Source organism: Martes martes (genome assembly GCF_963455335.1).
Source record: "Martes martes genome assembly, chromosome: 9".
Lineage (NCBI taxonomy): Eukaryota > Metazoa > Chordata > Mammalia > Carnivora > Mustelidae > Martes > Martes martes.
Window position 1 is genome coordinate 79177067 of NC_137896.1, and position 15563 is coordinate 79192629.

The following is a 15563-nucleotide window of genomic DNA, read 5'->3' on the forward strand; positions in this document are numbered from 1 at the left end:
GGCCCCACCAGTCGCCCGCTGGCCTGCAGCTGGAGCTGGGCAGGGCATGTGATGCAGGGAGGTGACATGGTGTGTCATTGGGCTGAAATGACAGCTTAGAGAAAGCAAGAAGGAAGGAAGCCTAGTGGCTGGTGATGGCCTCGTGGAAGAGGTGTCCAGGAGTGGGGAGGTCGGGGGAGCGAGAGGGCGGAAGCAGGCTGGGGCATTCACCGTGGGGAAACAAACTGCAAGAGGATGGAGAGAAACAAGATTTCTGTGTGCTGGTGGTATTCGTTTTCCAGTGCCTGCCACACACCAGGCCACTACAGAAGGGTTCCCTTTCCTCTGTTCTGCAGGTAATCGTTTTAAATTATGATAAAATATATACGATACAAAATTGACCATTTTCACCATTTTTAACTGTGCTGTCCAGTGACTTAAGTGCATTTACATTGTGGTGCAGCCATCACCAGCATCTATCTCCAGAATTTTCCATCTTCCCAAACTGAAACTGTACCCATTAAACAATTGCTCACTATTTCCCCCCTCACCCTAGCACCTGGTAATCATGACTACTTTCTGTGTCTCTGAGTTCAACTATTGCAGATACTTGCTAGAAGGGAATCATCAATATGTTTCCTTTGCTTAGCATCATGCGTTCCAGGTTCATCTGTGTGTAATGTATCAGAATTTCATTCCTTTTTAAAGCTGAATAATATATCCCAACTTGGGTTGTTTCTACCTTTTGGCTATCATGAATAGTGCTACTTTGAACATGGGTGTACAAACATCTGTTCCAGTTGCTGCTTCACTTCTCTTGTGTATATACCCAGAACTGAAATTACTAGATCATAGAGAACTCAATATTTAATTTTTAAAAATATTTTAAATTTAAATTCAGTTAATTGGCATATAATATTTATTTGTTTCAGGGGTGCAGGTCTATGATTCATCAGTCTTATATAATACCCAGTGCTCATTATAACACACACCCTCCCCAAAGTCCATCACCCAGTTACCTCATGCCCCTATCCCCCTCCCCTCCAGGAATCCTCAGTTTGTTTCTTAAGATTAAGAGTCTCTTATGGGCGCCTGCGTGGCTCAGTGGGTTAAAGAGTCTCTTATGATTTGTGTCCCGCTTTGGTTTCATCTTGTTTCATTTTTTCCTCTCCCCTTCTCCTATGATTCTCTGCCTTGTTTCTTAAATTCTACATATCAGTGAAATTATATGATAATTGTCTTTGATTGACTTATTTCACTTATCATAACACCCTCTAGTTCCATCCACATCATTGCAAATGCCAAGATTTCATTTTTGATGACTATGTAATATTCCATCATGTGTGCGTGTGTGTACACCACATCTTCTTTATCCATTCATCTGTTGATGGGCATCTGGGCTCTTTCCATAGTTTTTTGCTGCTGTAAACATTGGGTTGCTGGTACCCCTTCAGATCACCACATTTGCATCTTTGGGGTAAACACCCAGTAGTGCAGTTGCTGGGTCATAGGGAAGCTCTGTTTTCAGTTTTCTGAGGAACCTCTATACTCTTTTCTAGACTGGCTGCACCATTTTACATTCTCACCAACGATACACAAGGATTCCAGTTTCTCCACATTCTAATACTTGTTTTCTTTTTTGTTTTTCTTTTTTTCCCCCCCTATATAATGGCATGCTTTTTTGCTACATCCTGCTATGTGTGGCTGACTTTTTCTCACCATGTCTTCTCACAAGACTTTCAGGATCAAGTGATTCCTAGCCAAGAAACAAGCAGAATCGTCCCATTCCCCAGTGGACTCGGGTGAAAACTGGTGATAAAATCAGGTACAACTCCAAGAGGAGATACTGGAGGAAAACCCAGCTGGGTCTAGAAGGTGTCACACATCATGAGATGACACACCTAGTTGGCACCACATATTTAATTAAGCTGCGTGCAGATCATATGTTCTATCCTGTCACTCTGTAAACATCCTTCCTACGGGACCAATAGACATGTTATATCAGGGAAATGATTTTTCTGTTACTATGCCTTTGTACCAGTAGGTTGGTTCAGTAATAAATGTGAAACCTTTCAACTCTAAAAAATATATAAATAAATAAATAATAAAATAATGGCTTTATTAATGGGTATGTAGTGGTTACCTCATTGTAGTTTTGGTTTGCTCCTTAATTGTTAGTGATGATGAGCATCTTTTTATGTGCTTATTATCCATTTGCATATCTTCTTTGGAGAAATGTCTGTGCATTGCCCATTTTTTAATTGGGTTGTTTTTTGTTGTTGAATTGTAGGAGTTCTTTATTTATTCTGGATATTAATCCATTATCAGATATGTGATTTGCAAATACTTTCTCATGACTGAGTATGATGTAAGCTGTGGGGTTTCTATATATGGCCTTTATTATGTTGGGGTAGTTTCCTTCTATTCCTAGTTTATTTGGTGTTTTTCATCATGAGAAGGATATTATGTCAAATGCCTTTCCTGAATCAGTTGAGATGATCATGTATTTTTCTCTTCATTCTGTTAATGTGGCATATTACACTGATTTTTGTATGTTGAGCCATCCTTGCATTTGTGGAATAAATTCCACTTTGTTATGGTATATAATCCTTTTAATATGCTGCTAAATTCAGTTTGCTAGTACTTTGTTGAGGATTTTTGCCTCAGTATTCATAAGGGAGATCAGTCTTCTAGGTTTCTTTTTTATGTAGTGTCTTTGGCTTTGGTATCAGGGTAATGCTGGCCTCATAAAATGAGTTATGAAATGTTCCCTTTTCTTCAGTTGTTTGGAACAGTTTGAGAAGATTGGTTGGTTCTTCTGTAAATGTTCAATAGAATTCCTCAGTGAAACCATCTGGTCCAGGACTTTTTTTTGTTTGGAGGTTTTCATTATTGATTTAATCTCCTCCTTATAATTCTAGTCAGATTTCCTATATCTTCATAATTCTGTCTTGATAGGTTTTGTGTTTCTAGAAATTTTACATTTCATCTGAATTACTCAATTTGTCAGCATACTACTGTTCATAGTACTCAGGATATTTTTAATTTCTATAGAATTGGTTGTAATTTCCCACCATGTATAATTTTTGAACACATACCTGCATGCCAAGTGTACTTTGTTAGGCTCTGGAACCCATCTTTGAATATCATGGCATCACAGACTTACAGTCCAGGGCACTTAAAATGTGATTTAAGGACCAAATTTGGATAGCCTTCCACTTTTCAGAAATAAATAAAAAAATAAACACACACACACACTCATATATATATATTTAAGATATTGATTTAAGATATTTGATTTAAGAATTTAAGATATTTAAGAAATTTTCTTTAGGAATTTAAGAAATTCTTTGAAGAATTTAAGGAATTAAAATTTTAAGGTATTGATTCCCAAGTCACATTCAGTAAAGGAAAGCCCTTATGATAATCTTGTCAGTCCTTCCTTGTTGCTAAATCTCTCTGGTCTCAAACTATATCTGATAAATAGCCTTGGAGATAGGACCAAATAGCAGCGGTGCCCTCCAGTCCAGCACTACTCCTAGCAGATATTTAAATTCAGGGTGGGGATGGGGCTCCTTTTCCCTTTCTTTTCAGTATAATATCCACACAGTAGATGACACAAGGGACACTAATCTTAAGGATACAGTTTAATGGGCTTTTATATATGTCTAGACCTTGTGTAACCAACAGTAGATCTAAAACATTCCCATCTCCCAGAAAAATCCTTTACGTGTACATGAGATGTTGGGAAGATTTGGACTCTTAAAATCTCAGTCTGGCAGCAGTGTAGAGTAAGGAGAGTGAGATGGACTCTGAGTCTTCATCTGGGCGCCTTGCTGAAGGAGGCATCTGTGAAATCTCACTCTGCTAGGAGTGGCTCAGATGTTCACATGTTCTAAAAAATCAGGCATGGCCTGAGCCCTCCAGCAAGCTCCAGGTGTGCTATCACACATGCCACACACATACACACCACACCTGCTACACACACCATCCTTTCAACATTTATGGGATTTGCAGATCCTGAATTGGTGGAGTATTCAAAGATAAAAAAGCCATATAGTCCTTGCCCTTTTGAAGGAGAGCCAGTGTTACTACAGCCCAGAGACACCTAGAACTCTTTTTCCAATTTTTTAGATGTGATTGAAAGCAGCTGTCATATTCTTTTGTACCTTTCTTTGCTTCTCAGAAAATCCTAGCTCTTCCCTCCCTCTTCTTGTCATAAGCATCACTCACTCACCTGAAATTAGGTTGGGGGGTGGGGATGTTTTGACCTTGATCATCTTGCTCTGTTCCTGCTTCTTCAGCCATGGCTTCTAGAACTGCCAGTTTGCTTATTTGTCCAGGAAGTGGGTCCAGTGATGTGGTATTAGAAGGATATGGGCTATTTAATTTCGAGAGCATCCGTTAGCAGGTAAGTTGATTATTATAGAGAGGGATTTTATAAGAAGGAAGTGAGACTGATTGTTCATTGTCTGTGAAAGAAGCAGTAAAGAAATGCTTGGGTTAAGAAAGGAAAGCTGGTGTTTGGAGAACAGGAAGAAAATCCTTGTCCAAGAGTGCCAGGATGGTGCCCCATGGCCTCCACCCCAGCCCTCTGAGAGGAGAGGACAGTGAGATGGCAGCCCAGAGGAGAGTTTCTTAGTTCTACTCCAGCTGACGGGCAGGGTTGTGCTGACACTATGGTCCGTCTAACCAAACCATTCCATAATTCTATGATGTCACTGAAGAGAGAAGAATGGGGAGCTGGGTTTGGGTCCAGCTGCTCCAATTCCTCTCCTCTGGATTCTGATAGTTTCTGGGGTGAGGGGAGGTGAGCTGAGTGATCACTCGTGTCCCAGCTCAGTCTCCCCTCTAACCACCTCAGCCCCCACCACATTTATGGAGAGAAATTAGCCAGTGTGAGTCAACTTCATCGAAACAAACACAGCATCTTTTATGAAGCTGATAAAAGAACAACAGTGAAAATAGCCTTTTATTCTTCTGTTTCTAGAAAACTTAAGGAACAAGAGAACTACATTCAAACTAAGCTGGAAAAGAATATATGTGCCATCTGTGATTGTGAGAGTGGACGAGTCTTCTAGCTAACCCTATGAGCTTTGAAACCACAGCAATCACTTTCTTCATCCTCCTTCTAATTTGCTTCATTTGCATCCTCCTTTTATTGGTGGTTTTTTTATATAAATGGTATAAATCCATGCTGATAAATTGGGATCAGATTTCAAGTCACACTAGCAAATATATCTAGAAATAATATAAATCAACTTAAAATAGAACAAATAATGCTATAGCTATTTACTTTTTCCATTTCAGAATTTTAGAAATTCTAATTTCCTGTTTAAAAATGAAATTCCATGCCAAGTAAATCAAGAGCATTCTTCTTTTTCTGAATTTTTTGCTTATTCGTTTTCAGTTTCCAAACCAAGAGCGATGAAGATACAGAAAAAAGTCCTTGTACAAATGCTAATGGAGGTGAAGATTGTTTAGCTACTAATGCAGCTACTGCAGAGACAGACAATTCAGGAGACCAAGAAAAGTAAGTCTGTACCATAGAATGTGATAGAAAGCCATTTTGGGGTATGATAATGGTGGCTAACATGCATAAATTTTTAAAAATCCTGCTGATTACCCAGGCCTGTCCTAACACAAATCATGGACTTGAACGGACCCATGAGGCCTGGCATTCTTGTCCAGAGACGGAGTAAAGAAGAGGTGGTCCCACCCTTAGAAAACAAAGAGAACATAGTAGAGAAAGAGGAGGACAAAACAAAAGAGAAGGAAGAGCCTAAGAATGCTGAAGGAAATGGTGAAGAGGTGATGGCCTTATCTTCCCCCAAGGACCAGGTCAGAATTTGTTTGATTGAAAAGGTGGTAAATTATTTGGCTAGGTACAGTGAGATGGTCTTGCCTGAAACTTAAGTCTGTACCTGGAAGGAGCACAATGTCTGTAGTCATCTAAACCATTCTTCTTAGTTCATCAATCCATGTTATTAAACCAGTCATGTACGCCAGATCTAGACACTTGCTCATTCTTCACACTTACATTTGTGGTGTTCTTAATAATTCCCCTTCATTTTGCTTTTCTCAGAATCCTAGGATCTTAGAGCTGGCGGAATCCTTGGAGATCATCTAGAGATCCAGCCCTCTCATGTTACAAATGAGAAAATGAGATGACTTGTTCAAGGTCATTCCTCCACTGCGGCCAAGCTCAGGACCAGAGCCCATGCCCCTGTTCTGGTTCCAGGCTGTTCAACAGCACACAAACAGGCTTTCTTGAGCTCCCTGTCGGGACTCTCTGATAGGAACAGTTCACATCTTCCCTCAACACAAGGCCCATGCCCAAAGGCATAACGATGGCTTGGGGGACTCTTTTCTAACCATAGAGATATGAAAGTTAGAGCATGATGGATTATCACTGCTTTCCTGTATCATTTAGCAATACTTCTGTTTCTCACTAGCAATGTTTCTTTTTTTTATGCTTCTTTTATTTATTTTTATTTTTAAAAAGTTTTATTCACAGCACTCACCATAGCATATACCCTCCTCACTAACAATGCTTCTGTATTTAATTTAAAATATAAACTAAGTTAAAAATATAACATTTTTTAAAGCAGGACTTCTTGCCTTCATAAATTGATCTTTTCTACTGTTTGTTCCATTCTCTTGCAGGACGAAGATTTGCAAAAACCACCCATACCTCTCAGTACAACTCCCTCAGGTGTTGAAAACCCCAAAAGACCTTTAAAAGGAGTGACATTTTCTAGGGAGGTAATTGTTGTGGACCTTGGGAAGGAATACCCAACACCTCGAAGCTATACTCGAGAACATAAAGAAAGAAAATGAGCTCAAAAAAGGCTGAGAGTGAAAGAAATGTAAGCTTAGACTACCAGTGAAATGACTGGGGGTACAAGATCATGTTGAAACAGCAAAATACGGGGAATTAAGCACATACAAATAGTATTTTACCTTTGTGCAGAAAAAAGTGGGCTACATGCAAAGTTCTGTAAGTAAAATACCCAGAGCTTGAATATAGTGTTTTTAAAATTCAAATCTGAGTTCAAGAAATTGATTGTATTAAGTGTCCTTAAAACACTGTCTACTCAAACACTGTTCTATCATGTGAATAAAGTTATTTGTGTTTGTGCAGATGTCTGTTAGGTAAATCATATTTAAGGGGAACTTTGGAGATAACACCTGTTTCTTTTAATTTGCGGTTTTTAAAATTTAAATTCAATTAATTAACATATAATGTTTTATTAGTTTCAGAGGTAGAGGTCAGGGATTCATCAGTTGCCTATAATACCCTGTGCTCATTACATCATGTCCAACACCTGGTTATCCCATCCTCCCACCCAACCCCCTCCAGCAATTCTGTTTGTTTCCTATGAAAAAGGGTCTCTTAACGGTTTGTCTCCCTCTCTGATTTTGTCCTGTTTTATTTTTCCTCCCTTCCCTATCATCCTCTGTTTTGTTTCTTAAATTCCACATATGAGTGAAATCATATGATAATTGGCCTTCTCTGACTGACTTATTTCACTTAGCATAATACCCTCTAGTTCCATCAATGTCGTTGCAAATGGCAAGATTTCATTTTTGATGGCTGCTTAGTATTCCATAGTGTGTGTGTGTGTGTGTGTGTGTGTGTGTGTGTGTGTGTGTGTATACACACACCACATCTTCTTTATCCATTCATCTGTCAATGGACATCTGGGCTCTTTCCATAGTTTGACTATTGTGGACATTGCTGCTACAAACATTGGGATGCACATGCCCCTTCGGATCACTACATTTGTATCCTTGGGGTAAACACCTAATAGTGCAATTGCTGGGTTGTAGGGTTGTTCTATTTTCAACTTTTTGAGGAATCTCCATATTATTTTCCAGAGTGGCTATACCACTTGCATTCCCACCAACAGTATAAGAGGGTTCCCCTTTCTCTGCATCCTTGCCAACATCTGCCATTTCCTGATTAGTTAATTTTAGCCATTCTGACTGGTGTGAGGTAGTATCTCACTGTGGTTTTGATTTGTATTTCCCTGATGCCTAGCGATGTTAAGCATTTTGTCATGCTTCTGTTAGCCGTTTGTATGTCTTCTTTGGAGAAATATCTGTTCATGTCTTCTGCCTATTTCTTGATTGGATTATTCTTTGGGTGCTGAGTTTGATAAGTTCTTTATAGATTTTGGATACTAGCCCTTTATCTGATAAGACATTTGCAAATATCTTCTCCCATTCTCTCAGTTGTCTTTTGGTTTTGTCCATGGTTTCCTTTGCTGTGCAAAAGTTTTTTATCTTGATGAAATCCTAGTAGTTCATTTTTGTCTTTGTTTCCCTTGTGTTGGAGACATGTCTAGCAAGAAGTTGCTGCAGCCAAGATCAAAGAGACCTATGTTCTCCTTAAGATTTTGGTGGATGCCTATCTCACATTGAGGTCTTTCATCCATTTTGAGTCTATTTTTGTGTATGGGGTAAGAAAATGGTCCAGTTTCATTCTTCTGCATGTGGCTATCCAATTTTCTCTACACCATTTGTTGAAGAGACTGTCTTTTTTCCATTGGATATTCTATCCTGCTTTGTTGAAGTAGAGTTGAGGGTCCATTTTTGGGTTCTTTACTCTGTTCCATTCATCTATGTGTCTGTTTCTGTGATAGGGATTGTAGTGAATTTGTAAATTACTCTAGGCAGTATAGACATTTTAACAATATTCATTCCTCCAATCCGTGAACATGGAATGTTTTGCCATTTCTTTGTGTCTTCCTCACTTTCTTTCATGAGTTTCTATAGTTTTTAGAGTACAGATCTTTACCTCTTTGATTAGGTTTATTCCTAGGTATCTTATGGTTTTGGATGTGGTTGTAAATAGAATCAACTCCTTAATTTCTCTTTCTTCTGTGTCATTGTTTGTGTATAGAAATGCAACTGATTTCTGTGCACTAATTTTATATCCTGCCATGTTGCTGACTTCCTTATGAGTTCTAGCAATTTTGGGGTGGAGTCTTTGGGTTTTCCACATAGAGTATCATGTCATCTGCAAAGAGTGAGAGTTTGACTTCTTCTTTGCCTATTCAGATTCCCGTTATTTCTTTTTGTTGTCTGATTGATGAGGCTAAGACTTCTGGTACTATGTAGAACAACAGTGGTGAAAGTGAGCATCCCTGTCGTGTTCCTGACCTTAGGGAAGAAGCTCTCAGTTTTTCCTCATTGAGACTGATATTTGCCATGGCCTTTTCATATATGGCTTTTATGATACTGAGGTATGTTCCCTTTATCTCTACATTGTGGTGTGTTTTAAGAAAGAATGTTTTGTTAAATGGTTTTTCTGCATCTATTGATAGGATCATACGGTTCTTATCCTTTATCAATATGGTGTCACACTGATTGATTTGTGGATGTTGAACCACCCTTGCAGCCCAGGAATAAATCCCAAATGGTTGTGGTGAATAATCCTTTTAATATACTGTTGGATCCTATTAGCTAGTATCTTGTTGAGAATTTTGGCATCCATGTTCCTTAGGGATATTGGGCTGTAATTCTCCTTTTTAAGTGGGGTCTTTGGGATCAAGGAAATGCTGGCTTCATAGAATGATTTCGGAAGTTTTTCTTCCATTTTAATTTTTGGAACAGTTTCAGAATAGGTATTTATTTATTCTTCTTTGGTATAATCCCCCTAGGAAACCATCTGGCCCTGGACTATTGTTTGTTGGGAGGTTTTTGATTAGTGATTCAATTTATTTGCTGGTTATTGGTGTGTTCAGATTTTCTATTTCTTCTTATTTCAGTTTTGGTAGTTTATATGCTTCTAGGAATTTCCATTTTTATCTAATTTGTTGGCATATAATTGCTCATAATATTCTCAGATAATTATATTTCTTTGGTGGTGTTGTGGTCTCCCCTCTTTCAGTTAATGATTTTTTAATTTGAGTCTTTTTTCTTTTTCATAAGTCTGGCTAGGAGTTAACCAATCTTGCTAATTCTTTCAAAGAACGAGCTCCTAGTTTTATTGATTTGATCCCCTGGGTTTCTTTTATTTCTATATCATTGATTTCTGGCCTGATCTTTATTATTTCTCTTATCCTGCTGTATTTAGGCTTTATTTGCTGTTCTTTTTCTAGCTCCTTTAGGTGTAGGGTTAGGTTGTGTATTTGAGACTTTTCTTACTTCTTGAGGAAGGCCTGTATTGCTCTCTATTTTCTTCTTAGGACTGCCCTTGCTGCATCCCAGAGGTTTTGAACTGTCATGTTTTTATTTTCATTTGCTTTCATGTGTGTTTTTAAATTCTGCTTTAATTTCCTTGTTGACTAATTTATTCTTTAGTAGGATGTTTTTTAACCTGCATATATTTGTGGTTCTTCCAAATTTTTTCTTACAGTAGACTTCAAGTTTTATAGCATTGTGGTCTGAAAGTATGTGTGGTATGATCACAGTATTTTTGTACCACTTGAGTCCTTATTTGTAACTTAGTATGTAATCTATTCTGGAGAATGTTCTATGTGCACTTGAAAAGAATGTGTATTCTGCTGCTTTAGGATGAAATGCTCTAAATATATCTGTTAAGTCCATCTGGTGCAGTGTGTCATTCAAAGCCCTTGTTTCCTTGTTGATCTTCTGCTTAGATGATCTGTCCATTCCTGTGAATGGGATGTTAAAGTCCCCTACTATTGTATTATTATCAAGTTTGTTATTACCTGATTTATATATTTGACTGCTCCCAAGTTAGGGCGTAAATATTTACAAATGTTAGATTTCTTGTTGGATAGACCCCTTATTATGATATACTGTCCTTCTTCATCTCTTGTTACATTCTTTGGTTTAAAATCTAGTTTGTCTGATATAAGGATGGCTACTCCAGCTTTCCTTTGATGTCCATTAGCTTAATAAAAATGGTTTTCCACGGGAACCTGGGTGGCTCAGTGGGTTAAAGCCTCTGCCTTCGGCTCAGGTCATGATCCCAGGGTCCTGGGATCGAATCCCGCATCGGGCTCTCTGCTCAGCAGGGAGCCTGCTTCCTCCTGCTTCTCTGCCTGCTTGTGATCTCTGTCTGTCAAATAAATAAAATATTTAAAAAAAAAATGGTTTTCCACCCCCTCACTTTCATTCTGGACGGGTTTGGGGTTTAAAATGAGTCTCTTGTATGCAACATATTGATGGGTCTTATTTTTTTTTAATCCACTCTGATACCCTGTCTTTTGATTGGAGCATTTAGTCCATTTACATTCAGAGTAATTATTGAAAGATATGAATTTTGTGCCACTGAGTTACCTGTGAAGTTGCTGTTCCTGTAGATTGTCTCTGTGCATTTCTGGTTTTTTTACTTTTGGTCTGTCTTTATGCTCAAAGGGTCATCTTTAAAATTTCTTGCAGGGCTGGCTTAGCATTCATGAATTCCTTCAGTTTTTGTTTGTCTTAGAAACAATCTCTTCTTTTCAGAATGAAAGCCTTGCAGGATAAAGTATTTCTGGCTGCATATTTTTCCTGTTTAGCATGTTGAATATATCATGCCAGTCCTTTCTGGCCTGCCAGGTCTCTGTGGACAGATCTGCTGCCAGCCTTTTGTGTCTACATTTACAGGTTAAGGACGTCTTGTCCCAAGCTGCTTTCAGGATTTTCTCTTTCTCTTTGTAATTTGCAAGTTTCACTATAATACGCCATGGCAGTGACCTATTTTCAGTGATTTTGTGGGGGAGTTCTCGGTGTCTCTTGGACTTGAAAACCTATTTCCTTCCCCAGATTAGAGAAGTTCTCAGCTATAATTTGTTCAAATAAACCTCCCGCCCTTTCTTCATGCTCTTCTTCTGGGACTCCTATTGCATGGGTATTATTTTGCTTTATGGAATTGCTGAGCTCCCTAAGTCTACCTTCATGATCTAATATTTTTCTTTCCCTCTTCTTTTAAGCTTCATTATTTTCCAAATTTCTCTTCTATATCACTGCTTCACTCTTCTGCTTCATTCATCCTCATTTTTATGGTCTCCACTTGGGACTGCATCTCAGTTATAGCATTTAATTTTGCCTGATTAGATTTTAGTTCTTTTATCTTGTAAGGGATTCTCTAATGTCTTCTATGCTTTTTTTCAAGCCAGCTAGTATCTTTATAATTGTTGTTTTAAATTCTAGTTTAGACTTCTTACTTATATCCAAATTGATTAAATCCCTGGCTATGAGTACTCCCTCCTGTTCTTCCTTTTGGGGTGAATTTCTCTGTCTTGTCATTTTGTCCAGAAAAGAAAAAGAAAACAACAGTAAAACAAAACAAAACTAGATCTTCAGTGTGTTTTGGTCTGCTTGTTAAAATAAACTAAATCCCAAAATAAGAAAGAAAGAAAGAAAGATATATGTATAAAAATAAAATAAAATAGAATGAAACAATTTTTAAAATTTAAAATTTAAAAAAATATAAACTTTTATAAAAATAAAAGTTAAGAGGTGCCTGGGTGGCTCAGGGGGTTAAAGCCTCAGGTCACAATCCCAGGTTCCTGGGATCCCCCCCCTCCCCCGCATTGGGCTCTCTGCTCCACAGGGAGCCTGCTTCCCTTCCTCTCTCTCTGCCTGCCTTTCTGCCTACTTGTGATCTCCGTCTGTCAAATAAAATAAAATAAAAAAATCTTTAAAAAATATTAAAAGTCAAAAAAATTTTAAAAAGAATTGAAAAAATAACAACCAAAAAAACCCCAACAAACAATAAAAGGTTAAAGAATAAAAGTACACAGGAGACTAGATACTATTTCCCTCCCCACCCTGGAGCTGAAGATTTGCAGCCCTCTATGATCAGTAAACTTGGTGAGAGCAAGTTGTTTGGTCTTCAGGGGGAGGGGTCTGCTGCCCTGATTCTTTTTTTTTTTTTCCAGTATTCCGAAATTCATTGTTTATGCACCACACCCAGTGCTCCATGCAATACATGCCCTCCTTAATACCCATCACGAGTCTCACCCCACCTCCACCCCCCTCAGTTTATCAGAGTCCACAGTCTCTCATGGTTTGTCTCCCCCTCTGATTTCTCCCAACTCACTTCTCTCCATCTCCCAAAGCCTTCTGTGTTATTCCTTATGCTCCACAAGTAAGTGAAACCATATGATAATTGAGTATCTCTGCTTGACTTATTTCACTCAGCATAATCTCTTCCAGTCCCGTCCATGTTGATACAAAAGTTGGGTATTCATCCTTTCTGATGGAAGCATAATACTCCATTGTATATATGGACCACATCTTCTTTATCCATTCATCTGTTGAAGGGCATCTTGGTTCTTTCCACAGTTTTGGCGACTTTGGCCATTGCTGCTATGAACATTGGGGTACAAGTGGCCCTTCTTTTCACTACATCTGTATCTTTGGGGTAAATACCCAGTAGCGCAATTGCAGGGTCATAAGGTAGCTCTATTTTTAATTTCTTAAGAAATCTCCACACTGTTTTCCAAAATGGATGCACCAACTTGCATTCCCACCAACAGCGTAAGAGGGTTTCCCTTTCTCCACATGCTCTCCAACACACATTGTTTACTGTCTTGTTGATTTTGGCCATTCTAACTGTTGTAAGGTGGTATCTGATTTCTTAGGTGAATTTGCTGTAGTTACAATGTGCCACCAGGGCACAGGGAGGCAGGGCTTGGTGTAAGCAGCGCTAGACTCCACCAGGTGGCACTAGTGTGCTCCCTGAACTCTTGCAGCACAGATGCACAGGGTGAATATGGTACACCCCCCCAACTTCTAGGCAGGAGCTGAAACTTTGCGCCCCCCACTCTTCAGTGAGCTCTCATAGAAGAGCAGTCACTCACTCTTGTCTCCCCATTTTCCGTTAGAATACTGTTCACCCTGCCCGTGTCTAAGCATTTTTACCTCAGACAGGTGACCGAGTTTCAGAACTCCAAATTTTAGGGACTCCCACGGTGCAGACACACCCTGTTCCTCCCTGAGAGGGTCTCCCCACACTTCTGCCTTTTGCTAGCCCCCTCCCAGGAAAGCAGTCACATGACCATGCAGCAGTTCGCAGTTATGGCAACAGAGCAGAAAACCAGCACCTAGACTGGCTGTTTACAGCTGGCGTCCCTGTTCCTGTGCCTGGGAACCGTGCCACACTTAGGTACCACCCATTCTTTTTGTGACCCTGGGGATCCTCAGACCACACTGTCACTCCTGGGTTGTTGTCCTGCTTCACCCCCTGAACATCTTTAAGCCAAGCATGTTCTCCACTGTAGCAGACTTTTTTTTTTTTTTTAAGATTTTATTTATTCATTTGACAGACAAGGATCACAAGTAGGCAGAGAGGCAGGCAGAGAGAGGGTGGGGAAGCAGGCTCCCTGCTGAGCAGAAAGCCCCATGTGGGGCTCGATCCCAGCCCACTGAGCCACCTAGGCACCTCTGTAGTAGACTTCTTAAAAGTTCGATTTTGGACTCCACTGCTTGTAATACTTTGCGGTAGCTTCCTTAAGCAGGCTCCCTCCCCGCTGCCTTATCCTCAGGTATTTCACACTGGATTCAGGCTTTCACGTCTCCTACATTCCAAACAGTCACTTGCAGCATTTGCTTTCTCAGGCCTCCGACTGATCTCTCCGGTGTTCAGAATGATTTGATAACTATGTAGTTGTATTTGAGGGATGAGACAAACTTGGGGTTCCCCTACTCCTCCACCATCCTAACTCCTTCTGCCCATTTTTAGGTAGGATTACTTGGGTTTTTTGGTGTTGAGTTGTATAAATTCTTTATATATTTAGATATTAACCTCTGATCGGGTATATCATTTGCAAATATCTTCTCTCATTCAGTAGATTGCCTTTTTGTTTTGTTGATGGTTTCCTTCACTGTGCTAAGGGCTTTTATTTTGGTGTAGTCCCAATAGTTTATTTTTGCTTTTGCTTCTCTTGCCCAAGAAGACATATGTAGAAAAATGCTTCTACAGACAAAGAGAAATTATTACCTACATTTTCTTCTGTGGGTTTTATGGTTTCAAGTCACACATTTAGGTCTTTAATCTATTTTGAGGTTGTGTGTGTGTGCATGCGTGTGCACACGCGCACGTGTGTGTTTGTGTGTTTGTGTGATGTAAGACAGCGGTCCAGTTTCATTCTTTTGCATGTAGCTGTGCTATTTTCCGAGAGCCATTTTTTGAAAAGACTCTTTTTTTCTTACTATATAAAGAATTCCCTAATTTTTTAAGCCTGAGTAATCTATTTGTATGTATATACCGCATTTTGTTTATCTGTTCATCCATTGATGGACACTTGGGTTGCTTCTTTTTTCTTGTGAATAAAGGGGGTATGAATATTTAAAATTTTAATCTAAGAAATTTGAGACTTATGGATAATGATTTATTGCTATGTATGTGGTGTTATGGTTTCATTGCCCCTATCTGCATTTGTATTTACTTTGTTGCAAACTGATGAGAAAAGATTAGAGGAGGAATTAATATGTAAATGATGCATCTATGTCAAGTGAAGACTAATTTCCTGGTGACTCACTGTACTAACCATGATTTTGTAAATGTCCCAATAGAAGAAAATGGTGGGGAAATTGGCCGTTCCTGCCCATGATAGTACAGGCACCTGGAACTTCCAGTAGGCCAATGGTACCACAACTATGGGGTAAGCAGCAGAGCA

The 15563-nt window shown here is 39.1% G+C and overlaps 1 protein-coding gene and 1 pseudogene across 2 annotated transcripts; both read left to right on the forward strand.

Annotated features, from left to right (window-relative positions):
- The first annotated feature begins 1699 nt into the window (after nt 1-1699).
- Nucleotides 1700-1946, forward strand: LOC308349103 (large ribosomal subunit protein eL39-like; annotated as a pseudogene). The gene has a single exon. The product of its transcript is annotated as a large ribosomal subunit protein eL39-like (transcript).
- A 3122-nt stretch (nt 1947-5068) lies between these two features.
- On the forward strand, nt 5069-6819 carry LOC308349606 (uncharacterized protein C2orf74; the record flags this gene model as incomplete). The annotated part of the gene is made up of 4 exons (XM_080814385.1): nt 5069-5163; nt 5390-5512; nt 5610-5790; nt 6646-6819. 4 exons carry the CDS (start codon nt 5069-5071, stop codon nt 6817-6819), a joined length of 573 nt encoding a protein of 190 aa, XP_080670511.1.
- Between the last annotated feature and the right edge of the window lie 8744 nt (nt 6820-15563).